Source organism: Sus scrofa, chromosome 18, assembly GCF_000003025.6.
Source record: "Sus scrofa isolate TJ Tabasco breed Duroc chromosome 18, Sscrofa11.1, whole genome shotgun sequence".
Classification (NCBI taxonomy): Eukaryota; Metazoa; Chordata; class Mammalia; order Artiodactyla; family Suidae; genus Sus; species Sus scrofa.
This window is the reverse complement of record NC_010460.4, coordinates 15,789,140-15,805,349: the sequence shown is the minus strand read 5'-3', so window position 1 is coordinate 15,805,349 and position 16,210 is coordinate 15,789,140. Positions and strand designations below refer to the sequence as shown.

The following is a 16,210-nucleotide window of genomic DNA, read 5'->3' as shown; positions in this document are numbered from 1 at the left end:
TTAGATGAATGCTTGCTAAGTATTTCTAACACTGAATCACCTGCTTTATAGTCATGCCTTTTTCATAGTTGGTATTGACCTTATTTCCTAAAACTTTTTTTTTTTTTCTTCATGGTTTCTCAGTCTGTGAAAGCAGTAGATTTATAGAGGTATATTAGATTATTGCTCTAGAAGTTGGCAAAATATATTTTAAAAATATTTGAAAAATTCAGAGCCTAGAACTTGGAATAAGGGTTTCCATTTGTGATAGGGCAGTCTTCCGAGGTGATTTTACCTGTGAGAAAGTCTAAAGGCTCAGGCCCAAGGTTAGTTAGTTAGTTAGTTAGGCCCAAGTTAGTACAGTGTTGTGAAGAGATAAATGAATGAAGTATTTCTCATGATTTCCTTATATCTGTGACTAGAGTCAGGAATGATTTTTTTTCAGATGAGTGGCATTTCCTTTCATCTCTCCTTCTCTATTAGTTAGTCTTCTCCATAATATCTGACATGTAGGAGTTGGTGGAATTGGTCATTTTCTTTACAGCAGTCATTTAAGAGCAGCTCTGAAGCAAGGTCAAGCATCTGTCCTTGTGGCTTCTGGTAGCCATCCCCAAGCACTGCATGTAGCACCCGGACATGCTTGGAATCAGGAAGGGCCTCAGTGTAATTTCTATGAGTATTTAATTTGAATCAAAGCAACCGGGAAGCAAGTAAATTTAACTTCAGTGATTATGACTCCGTTTGATTAAATCTGTACTTTTGATTACACATATCAGTGAGAACATGCTTTAAATACACCCAACTATTAAATACTGAAGCGTATGAATAGGATGAACCAGGGACATATAGAAGAAATTCCACTATTCCTCAAGTAGACTGTATCCCCTGCAGCTTTACTGAACTCTTTTTAGAACAAATGAAAGGAATTACTTCTTTACATATGGGATTTACTACGCCAATTGTTAACTAAAATACACAATTCATTACCATGGAAGGTAGTACTGGTCCCAGATCTGCCAGTAAGACTTCAACAAATTAATTGATGAGAGCTTCTTAACATACCAGGTGAATTAAGCTCTTTGGTAAACATGCAGAGGACAGCTGTCTTTCTGATTGTAAATGTCTTTTGGTTATAGTCTCTGGAGAAAGAGTGCATGGCTGAAGAGGCTTCCAAGTCATACTTAGTGTTACGTTTCTTAAATCTTTGTTTTGTATTGGTCAGAGTAAACACGAGAAAGTTGCTTTCACTTTCTCTTGCTTTGCAGAAGAAAGCAGGTTCAAGTTAGAGATGGGGCCAGTTAAGGAAATGATTGATAAAGTCTACATTTTATGTTATCAGTAATGTTATTTAGATATAATCCTTCGTGTTGGATCAAGGCTGCTTCTCCACTTGGCAGATAGTAGGAGCTGCCTTAGATCTTGGCATTTTCTGTGTGCTTGTTGGTGTCACAACACAAAGATATTGCACACTTAGACTGACACCGAATCTTTTTCACAGCAAAAACATGCAAACAAAAACTGTGTCAAGTGAAATCCGATGTGTAGGTGATGTTTAGGAGTGGTGTCAGATATGATGAAAGCACCTTTGTGTGTGTCTCAAGCTGTGGTTGATACTTTCTGGGCTCTGCTAGCTCCTGGCCCCATCCTCATTATGTTCTCTAATCCGATGGGGCTTTGAGCTTCTAAGAGGGGGGAGTTAAGTTTGTGTTTGCAGCCTTATTTAGGGCTGGGCACACAGTAAATGCCCAGGAAGTTTAATGAATGAATAAATAAGAAAAATGCAAAGAAGATAATTTTTTAATACAAGGAGATTTTTTTAAAATTTTTTAAAAAAAATCTTGGCACTGCACACAGTGGGGTCTAAGGATCAGCAGTACATACCAATGCCACTTGAGAGTTAGAAATGCAAATTATCCCTGTGGTAGAGGGGTGATTAAATTGGAATCCCTGGGTGCAGGACCCACAGAAGTCTCGACTTGAGATCATTCTCTGCATGCTAAAATTTGAGAACACTCTAAAATTTGAGATCTCAGACATCACGGGGTTCTGCAGTTTTGTAGCATCGTTGCTTTGCAGAGCATTCTGCCATCTGGCATCTCACCTGAGTGAGCCTCACTGTTGGCCTCATCACAGGTAGGGGCATTATTATTAATCCCAAATTAACCCAGGGAAACGTGAAAACTGCAATAATTTGACAGTTCACAAAGCTTGGTGGTGGTGGAATTAAGAGGGGACATCGTCTCTTTCCGCCAAGTAAGACTGCTGTCTGGTTCATGTAAAGTTGGCGTTCCTCATTCATTTCCTGTACCTGATTTTGTTGTGCTTCTTGATAAGGGCAGTATTTGTGCTGACATCTCCATTCTCCCACCCATCCTCCCCACTGTGGTCAGTGGCGGCCTCCCAGCAATGACTGGACCTGTGAAAAAGTGTGACCAGAAGCCACAGGGTACATGAGTCTTGATTGGCTCACTTGAGAATCAAACTGATGACTGAGATAAACTTAAACAAGGCCCCCAGAACCCTTGTACATCTTTTTGTACTGAGACTGTTACACAACAAAGTACTGAGAATACACACCGAAAACCCTAACTCTCATCTTTGGGAGTTGCATTTGTGGACAGTTTTTCCAATGTCACACTATGATGAGAACGGCTTTCCTTCCCTCTGGCCTTAGTGAGATATAATTGACCCAGAACACCGTGTAAGTTTAAGGTGTTACAGTGTGTTGCTTTGATATACAAATATTACAAAATGATGACACCGTAATATTAGCTAACACCTGTGTCACTGGGGGTAATTACGCTTTCTGTTTTGTGGTGATCACTGTAAAGGTGGACTCCGTAGCAACTTTCAGGTATGTAATACAGTACGTAATGACCATGCTTGACCTCAGCTCCTCAGATCTTACTTAGCCTCTACCTGGAAGTTTGTGCTTTTCCTTCACCCCTGGCAGCCAACACTCTAGTCTCTGTTCCTTCGACTATGGCTATTTGAGCTTCCACTTGTGAGAACATAGAGCATCTGTCTTACTCTGTCTGCCTGACTCATTTCACTGTAGCCCTCAAGGTCTGTCCCGTTGTCACAAATGGCAGGATGTCCTTCTTTCTCATGCCTGAATGCTGTTTCATGGTGTGTATGTGGGAATGGATGTTTGTTCATTCACTGATGGGCACTTGGGTTGTGTATGTATCTTGGCTCTTATGCGTAATGCAGCATAGGAATGCGGGTATTTCTTTGGGATTCTGTTTTCATTTCTTTTGGGTATATACCCAGAAATGGAATGCAGGTTCAAATTAGAGATTGGGCCAGCTAAGGGAATGATTGATAAAATGTACATTTTATGTTATTGGTGACGTTATTTCGGTATAATCGTTCGTGTTGGATCAAGGCCGTGATAACACTGTGTAAGTTTAAGGTGTTGGAGTGTGTCGAATCAAGTACTGCAATATGATTACCGCCATAGCATTAGCTAACACCTGTGCCATTTCTTTTTTGTAAAGAAAAGAATTCATTACAAGTGGATTCTTTCCCGGTGATCCTATGGTAGTTCCCGTTTTAATTTCTTGAAGAACCTCCATGCTGTTTTTCACGGTGGCTGCATCAGTTCGCCTTCCCAGCGAACAATGCACAAAGGATCCTTTTTCCCCCACAACCTCCCCGGTGCTCTTACTGCTTTTGTGATGCTCGATCTCCTTGTGGTGTTGACTTGCATCTTCCTGATGATTAGAGATGTTGAGCAACATTTTGTTGACCTTTTGGCCATTCGTATATTTTTGGGAAAATGTCTTAATCAGTTTCTCTGACCATTTTTTAGTCTGATTGTGTTTGGTGATACTGAGTTGTGTGAGTTCTTCATATATTTTGCATATTAACCCCTTATGGGTTATAGGATCTGCAGATACTTTTCTCCCTCATTCTGTAGGTCGCCTTTTATCTTGATTTCCTTTGCTGTGCAGAAGCTTTTAATTTGATGTGGTTCTACTTGCTTATTTTTACTTTTGGTGTCAAATCCAAAGAATCACTGCCAAGACTGATGCCAGGGCTTTTAGCATCATGTAAGAGTCATATGGTTTCAGGTCTATGTTCAAGTCGACTTCTGTATATGATGCAAGATAGTGGTCCAGTTTCATTCTTTTGCATGGGACTATCCAGTTTTCCCATCATTTTTTTGTTCAAGAGACTATCCCGGGAAAGGCTTTTGAAAGAATGACATTGATAAAGAAATAGAGGGCCTGGGTTTGTTTTCTAATTTCGGGCACTAATGTGTTGCATGTTAGAAGTTCATCCGAGGTCATCTACTGAGAATTCAGAAACAGCATGAGAGTCTGATTGACAGGTCGGGAAGTGACACAGGAAGGAAATTACTAGAACCAGAATCCAGTTCTTTTTATTTTTACTGTGTTTCATTCTATATTGCTAATAGTTTTTTTCCTATTCTTTTCATAGTGCAGATGGAGAATTAGTCAGCACTCCTCAAATAGTAACTTCTTTTCACACGAAGACTGTTATTAATAAGTGGTGAAACCAATCTCCATCCTTTAGAAGTAGGTATTAGATAACCTTGAAGATTAAATGTCCTGTTTGAAATGAAAAATACTGGCTCAGCCAGGCTCGTTATGAAAATGTGTACGTGAGAGACAGGCATATAAAACTTAAGACCATTTTGATATGAAATAATTAATGATCAGTTTCTCTTAATTTTTCACATAAAACCTAAGCTTTGAGTTTAGTGTTTTTTGATCCTTTAGAGCATAGAGGTAGGGAAATAAATATCCTCTGGTTATTGCCTTTGTCTGGCAGTGGGGAAAATGTACCACCTGATATTAAGGTCTCAGCAAATAAGTAGTGGAGCAAAACTGATTTTCTACCTTGTGTGTGTCTTTGCTTCGTGACCAAGTAAGGCAGCTTCTTGGCTGTGAACATGGGTTTTCCAGCCAAATGACTAATTCAAGGTTCCCTGGATGTTAAATTTAGATTCAGAGAGTCGGATCTCACCTTAAATATTGAACATTTTTCACAGCTTGATGATAGAGCTTTATACCATAGACTTTGCTTGCCTTGTGCAACTGTGACTATTCTTTTTTTTTTTTTTTTTTTGTCTTTTGTCTTGTTGTTGTTGTTGTTATTGTTGCTATTTCTTGGGCCGCTCCCGCGGCATATGGAGGTTCCCAGGCTAGGGGTCGAATCAGAGCTGTAGCCACCGGCCTACGCCAGAGCCACAGCAACGCGGGATCCGAGCGGCGTCTGCAACCTACACCACAGCTCACGGCAACGCCGGATCGTTAACCCACTGAGCAAGGGCAGGGACCGAACCCGCAACCTCATGGTTCCTAGTCGGATTCGTTAACCACTGCGCCACGACGGGAACTCCAACTGTGACTATTCTTAACCTTTGCTTCCTCCTCATCCTCTGCCTTTTTCCATGCGGGGGCTCCAAGACCAGATGCATAGGGACGGCTGTGGAAGTTAGTAGAATATCTGGGAGAATAGGTAACGTTTTGCTTGTGTCTGTAAGAAGGCTGTTGTTAAACCTGCCAGGTAATTGGAAGTGTGTTTAACAAACAAATACTTTGTGTATCTTGATCCTTTTCTTTTTCAAAAATACAAAATAGATTTTATTATAGTATTATTCAAGGTATGCATATACCTTTCACCTGTAACTGTATTTCTTGTGGTTCTTACGTTTAGCTTGATGAGGCTGTCTTCTTGAGAGGAGAGTTTTGTATGAAATATTTTTGTTGTGAGTTTCTAAAACCAGGAGATTATAATCTTTAATACATATTTCCTCACCACTTGTTATCTGTAATCAGGCCTCTATCTGTCCCTCCTGCTGGAGCTCATTTTTGCATTCTTTTGTTCAACAAATACTCATTTATTGCCTGTCATAGGCTGACTGTTATGACAAATACTGGAATACAGCGATAAATCAGACGCACTTCTTACCCTCATTGAGTTGACAGTCTAGACAAGGAGAGGCAAGGACTGGGGGAAGAGAGATTCCTATAAGGGCTGTTTGAATAATCCAGGGAAGAGATAAGGCCTGGGTTGGCCAAGTAACAGTGGCAGTGGACTGAAGTAGGCCCATAGGAGAGGTGGTAAAGGGGCAGAAATAAAAGAAGGTTTTTTTCCTTTTTTTTTCTTTTTTTTTTTCTGCACCCATCGCATGTGGAAGTTCCCTGGGCCCAGGGGTTGGCACTGCACCTCAGCAGCGACGCAAGCCACTGCAGTGACAACTCCTGATCCTTAGCCTGCTGTGCCCCAAGAGAACTCCAGCAAGTTGGTAATTGATTGGATTTGAGGAAGAGGGGAGGGGAGGGTGATTTGCCGAGGCGAGTGGTAGCGATCACGGACATAGGTAAGCGGAGAAGGAGGTTTGGGAGGAGGATGAGTTTCATTGTAGCTGTATTGGGTTTGAGGTCTCAGCTCAGGAGAGCCCTCTGGCCACAAGACATGCTTGGGCGTCATTCGTGGGTGGGTGACTGAAGACATGGTGGTGAGGGAAGCTGCCCAGGCAGCGTATGAGGATTGAGAAGAGTTGACAGCAGGCAGAGGAAGAGGTTCCTGAGAAGGAGCAACTAGGGAGGTAGAAGGAGAGCAGAAGAGTGTAGGGTTGGAGCCAGTGGGAGGCAGTGTTTCAAGGAAGAGCAAGCGGCCAGTAGAAACAAACGCTGCCTCTGTTTGCATAAGGACTGAAGAGGGTCTGTCGATGGGGCAGATGATGATTTGAGACTTGGAGGAGAATCATCTTACTCAAGGGCCAGGATTAAGAACCGGTTTGCAGTGAGAACGCAGAGGCAGTGTGGACAGTTGCACTGACTCTTTCCAGCCGCGGATGCCCCAGCATTGTATGGTATTGATCACTCTTCGGCCCCTTTTCTTAAATTACTTTCTTTGCTTTTTTCTAACACCCCTTAAAAGAAACCTTCTCCAAGACTGAGGCCTTTGTTATTTCTTCATCTCTGAGCTTTAGTTTTCTTGTTGATAATGTGGGGATAGAAATAGGGCCCTCCTCGGAGGCGAGTCCTGAGGACTCAGTGTGCCCTTCACACACACCTGGCCTGTTGTCATCAGTGTGGTTGTGATGACGTAGAGGTCTTTGTCGTGGTCCTTGTCATTGTCACCATCTTCTCACTCCAGCCTTACCTTTGTAGGGATCTCTTCCGCCATAACAGCTTGACTTGCCAGCCCCACGCAGAGGACCCCAGGGTGGTGGCTCTAATGCTACTTTCCTGATACAGCCAAGCTCAGTTGCTGATTCTTTGCCTCTTGTACTCAGGCACCCACGCAGCTTGACCAGGCTCTCCATTTTGGGCATTGGCCGTGTGTTGCGGGAGAGGTCTGGTTATATAACTACCACACACGGGGACTGTGCTCTTCACTGTCCGGCCCAGGAGGCCATGCATGTTGCTCTCTTGTCACCTCTCTCAGTCCATTGCAATGATCTCTTTGGTTGGCGGGGGTTATGGAATCAAAGAGAGATGAAGAAACTTGCCCTTATTCTTCGAATGTGGCCTCTTTGAGTTATAAGTGACAGAACCACCTCTGACTACCTTAATTAAAGAGAGTTTTGTTGGAATGATACTGGTCAGTCTTTTTTTTTTTTTTTTTTTTTTTTTTTGTCTTTTTACCATTTCTTGGGCTGCTCTTGCAGCATATGGAGGTTCCCAGGCTAGGGGTCGAATCGGAGCCATAGCTGCCAGCCTACGCCAGAGCCACAGAAATGTGGGATCCAAGCCGCATCTGCGACCTACACCACAGCTCATGGCAAGGCCAGATCCTTAACCCACTGAGCAAGGCCAGGGATCGAACCCGCAACCTCATGGTTCCTAGTCGGATTCGTTAACCAGTGAGCCACGACGGGAACTCCTGGCCAGTCTTATGGACAATAATCAGGTCCTTACTAACCAAGCTGGGAGGACAGAGAGGCAGCTGGGCCATGGGGACATCTGGAGTGTCCCCCCCACCCCGATGGTAATGTTAGAGCTACAGGAAGCACAGTGGGTTAAGGAGCTGGCCTTGTCACTGCAGTGGCTGGGGTGGCCGCTGTGGCATGGGTTTGATCCCTGGCCTGTACACTTCCGCATGCCGAGGGTATGACCCTGCAAAAAAGATACAGGAAGCAATTTGCTGTGGTTGCGAGTTTGTTTTTTTAGTAAAATATTGGGTTTAATTCTCACAGTCTGTGATTAGGAAATTCTAATTGGGGAAATTTGTGTTTGAGGAGATTGAGATCTGGAACAACTCGATGATGTGTTGAAAGTCCCGTGGCTGTTCCGCAGAGAGCTGGCGCCGAGTCCGGCTTTCTAGTGCCAGGCCTTTATATCGTCATTTATAGCACATGGCCTTCCCTGGATTGAAATTTTCTTTGGCCAACTGTGATGTGGCATTACTGCATTCCTATTTTATGATTCTGGAAATAATCTGTGTGTCTGTGTGTTTGTGTGATTTTTTTCTGAAGGGTAGAAATGGCAATTAACTGAAATTTTAATCTTTGTGGTTCTGAGGCTTATTCCTATCCAAGGCCTTTTCGTATTCAATTCAGTTTAAGAAATGACTAGTCATTTAGTCATTCTGCCTGCTCCTTAGTCTTTTAGATCAGTGGTGAAAACCTTGAGCCTACCCGGGTTTAAGCAGCTGAGCTAGCTGCAATGTCATGTTTTATTTCTTCTTTGATTTAGCTAATACTTTGGGGGGGAGTAGTGGGTGGGGATGACTTTTGTGGGGCTTTGTGGGTGTGGGTTACCCTAAGTGTGTCTGCAGATAAAGGCAAACACTTGTTTTCTCAATTTAATGTCGTGTGGGCAGTTGGCGAGTGTATATGAACATTAACAGCGTATTTCAGCTTGTTGCTGGTAGCTGTAAATTGGGCCAGACTCGTGCAGTTTACGTCCTGTTGATGTGAGTGATTCCTGAGTTCTTGGATTCTTGGCTGCATCGGGAGTCATCTTGCTTTTTCCTTTTTCTTTTTTAGGAGGGTCTATGCTGCAGAGGCATGGTGGGCCTTTGCAAAGTGTGTCTTTGACTTGGATTCTTTCCCCCTATTAGCCGTTCACTGCCAAGTTCAGCTTCCAGGGCTCCCCTGAAACCCCTCCTGCTTTCGGGTCACCGGAACCTGTGAGCTGTACATTTCTGGCATTACCTCACCTGACCACTGTGTAGCCTTGACTCTGTCGCTATTCTCTTCTCCTCTGTCTTCTGCGACTTTCCTCCCGTCTTCCTTCTTCCTCCCTCGTTACTTCCTAACCATCTTGTCAATGCTGCTGTTTCGGGAGTGTTGGCTCTGGACCTGGCTAGCTTTTTTTTTTTTTTTTTTCCCTTAGCTTCTGCGTATTATCTCTGAGTAATCACATCCTCTCAAATATTTATCGCTTTGTAAATTTCCAATATCAGGGTCACTCCTGAGCTCCAGACTTGCATACCCAAGTACTATAACATAGCACCTTAAACTTCACAGTTCAGATCTCAACCCAGCGTCTCTCCCTCAATGATTTTTGTTTTTCCTGTAATTTTCTCCATCCCCACCTTTCTCTCAGGAAGGGTGATCTTTATATTCAGAGCTGCTCAAGCCAGAAAGCTGGATAAAGGGATCCTGACCCCTTCTCTCTGTTTAACATGGTACCATTGCCTCAACTAGTTCTTTCCATTTTCAAATGGGATCCATCCAGTCGTTGCATGAGGCTTCTGGAACAGGTATTTATGAATACTCTGGTTTCGCAGATGGAGACACTTGGTGAAGTTGAGAGATTGTTTCATAATTAAAGAGTTAAGAATGATCACTGCTGGGAAAGAAGGCGAATCTTACAAGAAGGAAAAACAAACAAAAAACCTACGTGAACCAAAAGAAAAAAAAAACCTAATATCCTCCTGGTAGTAAGATGCTGAAGGAGTCAGCTTTCTTAATACTTCACTTTCTGAGACATCAGTTTTCCTTTTTCACTCTTCTTTATGTTTTCTCTTCATCACAAGGGAGGTGTTGGGCCCCTCACTGTCCTCACTCAAAGCCAGAGCTGCTTATTTTTTAAAAAACGTTTATATAATTCACATGCTGCACACTTCGCCCCTTGAAACAGTGTTTTTTATTCACAGGGTTGTGCAACCATCACTGCTTTGTGGTTCCAGAACATTTTGTCCCCCTTCCCCCCAAAACAAGCCCCACAGGCTTCAGTGGTCAAATCCTACCTGCCTAAGTGACTACTAACATATTTTCATCTGGATAATTGGCCTATTCTGGATATTATATGTAAATGGAATCACAGTACGTTGTCTTCTGTGACTTTTTTCACTTAGCATAATGTTGTCAAGATTCACGGTGTAGCACATGTCAGCCTTTTAAAGCCAAATAATACTGTGTTTTATGAATACACCTTTTTTTGGGGGGGTCCGTTTGTCAGTTGATGGTCATTTGGATCATTTCTACTTTTCTGGTTTTACTCTATTATTATTCTTGTACTGTTTCAATATTTTACTATAATGAATACTGCTGTGTACAAGTTCTTGTGTCCATATATGTTTTTCTTTCTCTTGGATATAAACGTAGGAGTGAGATTATTGGGTCTGTATGGTCGCCGTTTAATGTTTGAGCAACTGCCAGAGTGTTTTCCAAAGGCAGCTGTACCATGTTACCTTCCCATCAGTGCTGTCGGAACATTCTAATTTTCCAGCGTCCTCACCAGCACTGTTTATTGCCCATCTTTTTGAGTATGTCCATCCAGGTGGGTTGCAGTGGTAGCTCCTGGTTTTGGTTTGCATTTCTCTGAAGACTAAGATGTTGAGCATCTTCTGTTTGCTTCTTGGTCATCTGTGTATCTTCTTTGGAGAAAAGTATATTCAAATTCTTTGACCATTTAAAAATTCGGGTGTCTTTTTTTTTTTACTAGGTGTAAGAAAATCTTTAGGCATTCTAGGTATAAACCCTTTATCACATAAATTCTCTGCAAATATTTCCTCCCATTTCTTGGGTTGTCTTTTCACCTTCTTGGTGGTATCACTTGCAGCCTGACATGGAGAAATTTTGTTGTCTGAGCCGTGGGTTTTATTACTATTGCTGTGATTGTGCTGTGGTGAGGCAGTGGGGAGCCTCCCTCTCTTCAGCAGGCGGATGTTTGAAAGTAGGCAAAGCGCAAGTAGAACTTCTCCACTTCTGGTCTGGCTTCTTCCCTTCTTCCTTCCCTGTGTAGCCTGTCGAGGGCCTGTGATGGTCACACTACGATGTGTCTGTCTTGGGCTTGATCCTCCAGGAGGGACAGAATGTGGCCATGTGTCAGCATTTTATCCGGGGATTGTCGTTTCCATAATATTAAGATGCCATGGGCCTCATTTTACACCTCAGTTCTCCTGAGGCCCCTTCTGCCCTGGTTGCTGAGTTGCTCTTGGCCTTGAGTGGCAGCCAGGGTGTGTGTAGTCCTGGAGTCTGGGTGGCCCTAGAGAGAACCTGACAGCAGCCCCTTCATTCAGAGGAACACTTCTTTTCCATTGTTTTCTGTTTCGTAGCTGGTTTAGAGGCCCGTGCCTAGAACTTCATGCCACTGGGAAGTTGGGCACCAGCGAGCCACATGCTTCTGAATGTCATGGATCAATATGATGTCAACAAATGCTGGGGTATAGGAGTTCCCATTGTGGCTCAGAGTGTTACAAACCTGACATAGAGTCCGTGAGGATGCGGGTTCAACTCCTGGCCTCATGCAGTGGGTACGGCTCAGGCATTGCCGCGAGCTGTGGTGTAGGCCTCAGACATCTCTGATCTGGTGTGGCTGTGGTGTAGACCAGCAGCTGCAGCTCTTTCCGACCCTTAGCCCAGGAATTGCCATGTGCCACAGGTACGACCACAAAAAGCAAAACTTACGACCACAAAAAGCAAAGGTACAGCATAAAATTACTAAGTTTTAATTTTGTCAAGGAGGGACATTATAACTGGACTAAGATGTTGAGCATCTTAAGGTTCTACTTTTTCAAATAAAGATTTATGCTGAGTTTGTAAGCCTGTGATTCCCAAATATCAATCCGTAGGCCATAATTTTTTTTTTTTTTCAGTGGTGGATGGCAAAATAAGAAAAATAAGACCATATTTTGACACTTCATAAAAGTAAATTAATTTTTTTTGGTACTCTGTTGATTTAACCTTAACTTAATCGAGTGTTTTCTCTGTATGCCAGATACCAGTCTCATAGAGATTATTTAGCCACACTGAATTAACTGTTTCAGTTGTTAAGTTAGGTATATCTTAGATGCACCTAACTTCCTCTCTGTACCTCTCTCTGCTGAGACGTAGTTCTTATATGACATACATGAAAATGAAGAATTGTTTTAGGTAAATTTAAGTATAAATATGAATTGACCTTTAAAAGATTTAAAGAAATCATCATTCAAAGGTAGATTTACAAAGCTCCTATTTACAAATATGATGTGTTATTTCTAGCTTATATATATATTTTCTGGACTAGGAGTAATACATAAATTTTTATTCTGTCTTTTCTAAATTAAAATGTCAAATAAGTATTAGGGTCTTATCATAAGATAGTTATTGGCTGTCACATTGGCACATTAATTATAGTAATTGGGCAGTAAAGAAGCCATAGGATTAGATAATATGCTATACGTTTTGATGGGATTATAGTTATAGCCTCTTATTTATGGTAATAAAATCTTGTTAATTGACACCGTTGACAAGCTCTTCTCTTTCCTTTTCTGCTTTCCAGGTTGCTTTATAAGTCTACTTAGGAACTATGAACTAAGAACCACATATTACACATCAAAGGCCACAGTCCAAAATTGCTTATACTCGTTCATGGTATATGCATTAAATTCATTTAGCAGATATTTGCTGGTTACTGTTCTGAGTGCTGCTAAGTATGTAGAGGTGTATAAAGCACTGCCTGATCTAAAAAAGACTAATAATGGAGAAGGAGAGATAAAATGTCTATGCATAAATAAATGTGACCCATGTTGATTGAGTCAGAGATGGGAGCCACATACCATAAGTTCAAAACTGGGTTTTAAGTACAAGTTCAGAGGAGGAAAGGGTGATTGCACATGTGGGTGATTAGTGATGCTATAAGGCTCCGAGGAATTATTTTGCATCCATGACATAAAGCTCTGGGCCATCTCTGAATATCTTTCTACATGCAGAACTGTAGTGGGTGGTAGGTGGCTCAATGCACTGACATGGAAATCAACTTTTGTTCTTGGCTTAGCTGCTTTGCAACCTCATTTTGTGTCTTTGAGTATATAAAATTGATGTAATAATATGTATCCAGCATCTCTCACAATGAAAAATGAGATAATGCTGATGCCTAAGCTGCTCCCTGTGGTGAAAGTCAGATTGCTTGGCGGTTGTGTAGTTTTTTTCAGACAAGTTAGGCCATACATTTCAATGGTAGTAAGCGCAACTTTCCATGACTAAAAGGATTAGCATCCTTACCAAAGTGTCCAATTTATTGCTAGAGAATAGCATATTCTGTGTAGCATTTGAACTGTTGTCTGAAAAATTGCCTGAATTCCTTGTGAAAACTGCCTGTATGAATTCAAGTATAGTGGTCACTGAATTCTATTAAAAAGGAACAGCTGCTACTACTGTTTTAGGGACTTTACAATTATCTTTAAAATTTCAACACCATGTCCAATAAAAAAAATTGAAATATAGGAGGTAATGCTGTGGCACAGTGGGTTAATGACCTGGCTTGTATCTGTGGAGGCATGGGTTCAATCCCAGGCCTGGCACAGTGGGTTAAGGATCTGACATTGATGCGGCTGTGGCGTAGGTTGCAGCTTTGGCTTGGATTCGATCCCTGGCCCGGGAACTTCCATATGGCATGGGGGTGGCTGAAAAAGAAAAAAAGCACAATGAAGTATAGTTGATTTACAATATTAGCTTAGTTTCAGGCATAGAGCAAAGTGATTTGGTTATATATATTTCTTCCAGATTATTTTCCGTTATAAGTTATCACAGTATACTCAATGTATTTCTCTGTGCTATACAGTAAATTCTTACTGCTTATCTGTTATGTAGTTTGTTAATCCCATATTTGCAATTTATCTGTGCCCCCCCTTCCCCTTTGGTGATAAGTTTGTTTTCTATGTGTTTGAGTCTTGCTCTGTTTTGTATGTAGATTCATTTGTATTATAATTTTTTAGATTCCCCATATATGCGTCATCCTGTAGCACTTTCTGACTTACTTTACCATGTCTATTTTACAGCAGCGGAAACTTGAGGCTTAGATAAATTTTCAAAAGTCGTGTAAATCAGTCAGCCATTTGAAATGAAATCTGTTGAAATTTAAGGTGCTGTTTACACAGTAGTGTGGTACTTCACTTTAGTTAGATGTTTTTCTTACAGGCCAGTGTCGTTTGTGTGTGTGTGTATAAATGTTTGTTTTTTTCACTAGGTTACTTCTAGAACTGCTGGAGTTGCTGTTTGACAAGTTCAATGCTGTTGCCACTGCACACTCTGTAGTCCTGGGATACCTGCAAGACACTGTTGTGACTCCACTGACGCAGCAGGAAGATGTCAAATTGTATGACATGGCAGACGTGTGGGTGAAGATCCAAGATGTTCTGCAGGTAAGGTCCTTTTACAAAAGGTGCTCTCTTGATTCAGAGTAACAAGGAAGAACATAAAAAAAAAAAAAAAAATCAGCCACCTAAAATAGTCCCTTAATCCTAAATAGAATGAGAATATAATGTTTCCATTTCAAGGTGATGCTTGCTGATGTTATGGACGTCTATCGTCTTCCAAAGACCTTTTAAAAAAGCTTTTTTTGGCCTTTTTTTTTTTTTTTTCCCCCTTTGGGTCTTTTTAGGGCCACACCCACAACATATGGAAGTTTCCAGGCTAGAGATTGAATCAGCTGCAGCTGCCAACCTATACCACAGCCACAGCAATGCCAGATCCAAGCCACGTCTGTCACCTATGCCATAGTTCATGGCAACGCCAGATCCTTAACCCACTGAGCGGGGCCAGGGATGGAACCTGCATCCTCATGGATAGTAGTCGGGTTCATTACTGCTGAGCTTCAATGAGAACTCCTTGGCCAGATTTTAAAATTAGAAGATTCTCAAAGTGTAGCAATCAAGGATCTATACTATCTGGCTTTCTGTTGTAATGTACTTGACTTCACTAGAGTAAGTCATATGTCTATGTAATCAATATTAAAATGTTCTTAAACATTATTTTATAAACATGTAGCTTAATTTTATGACAATTTTCTTATAGTCAACTCTTGAATATATTGGGGTAAAAGACAGTTCAAGAGCTTATTTTTAAGAGATGAAATAACCTGTAAGGTTAAATGTATCATTTTGATTGATTTGTTGAAGATTGGAGACATGATAGTACTGTTTGCTATGATACTGCAGAGATGGTATTTAGAAATGTTATTATATTTTCTTTCCATGTGCCAGGAGAATATATTTGATTTGGCCAGATGAAAATTAGAAATATGATTAGGAATTGGCTGAAACAAATTTGACATAGCTAAATAGAAGTGATTTGGTTAGACACTATCTACTAATAGAAATAAAATTAAGTATATATAGGGAATTGAAAAATGTAACTGTAGAAATGGAATTATTTGCATGGCAAAAAGGAGCCTTTGCAGGAAAAAATAAATCATGAATGTAAATTGTAGTCATTTTTGAGAGTACAGGCATGCAGTTGTTTGATTGATTGATTCCCTGTTATTCATTCATTAGACAGTTTTTTGACTGTAGTCAGTTTGCTTTATTGAGGGTTCAGAGAAAGAATGTATGTTGCAACTGTATTCCCTGAGTTTGTTTTGATGCTCTGTCAATTACCATGTGCCCATAGTAGGTGCTTGATGAATATTGGTGAATTGAGTAAAATATTTTTGTTGCTTAGAAACTGATTATTTAACATTTTATATCTTGGTTTGCTAATCTGTCATGGAAACATGCATTTTTCAGGTTAACATGTTTAAGTTTGAAATAATATAATAGATGTTAAAGCTACTTTATGAGTAGTTAGGGACTTATGGTTCTGTCCATGGCAGTTGAGAGAAGAGAATACATGAGGTCAGTTTCACATTCATCCAAGGTTTTTTCCTGGGGAACACTTTTCAAACTATGGCATAGGAAAGTGAAAGGACATCAGCAGATTCTCTGAGCAGATGAAGCAGAGATCAGGGTTCAGGGATATGGAGGCAGCTGCAATTTGTGGGTTAGGATACTGGAGAAGAGGGGACTGCACAGAGAAAGAGCCTAAGAACCTTGAAAAGAG

The 16,210-nt window shown here is 41.2% G+C and overlaps 1 protein-coding gene across 2 annotated transcripts in view; it reads left to right on the top strand.

Annotated features, from left to right (window-relative positions):
* EXOC4 (exocyst complex component 4) overlaps nt 1-16,210 on the top strand; it is an 801,583-nt gene that overhangs the window by 101,385 nt on the left and 683,988 nt on the right. For both annotated transcript variants that reach the window (XM_021078821.1, XM_021078822.1), the window contains exon 7: nt 14,361-14,535. In XM_021078821.1, coding sequence (XP_020934480.1) covers nt 14,361-14,535 — 175 coding nt within the window. The remainder of the gene's footprint in view (nt 1-14,360; nt 14,536-16,210) is intronic.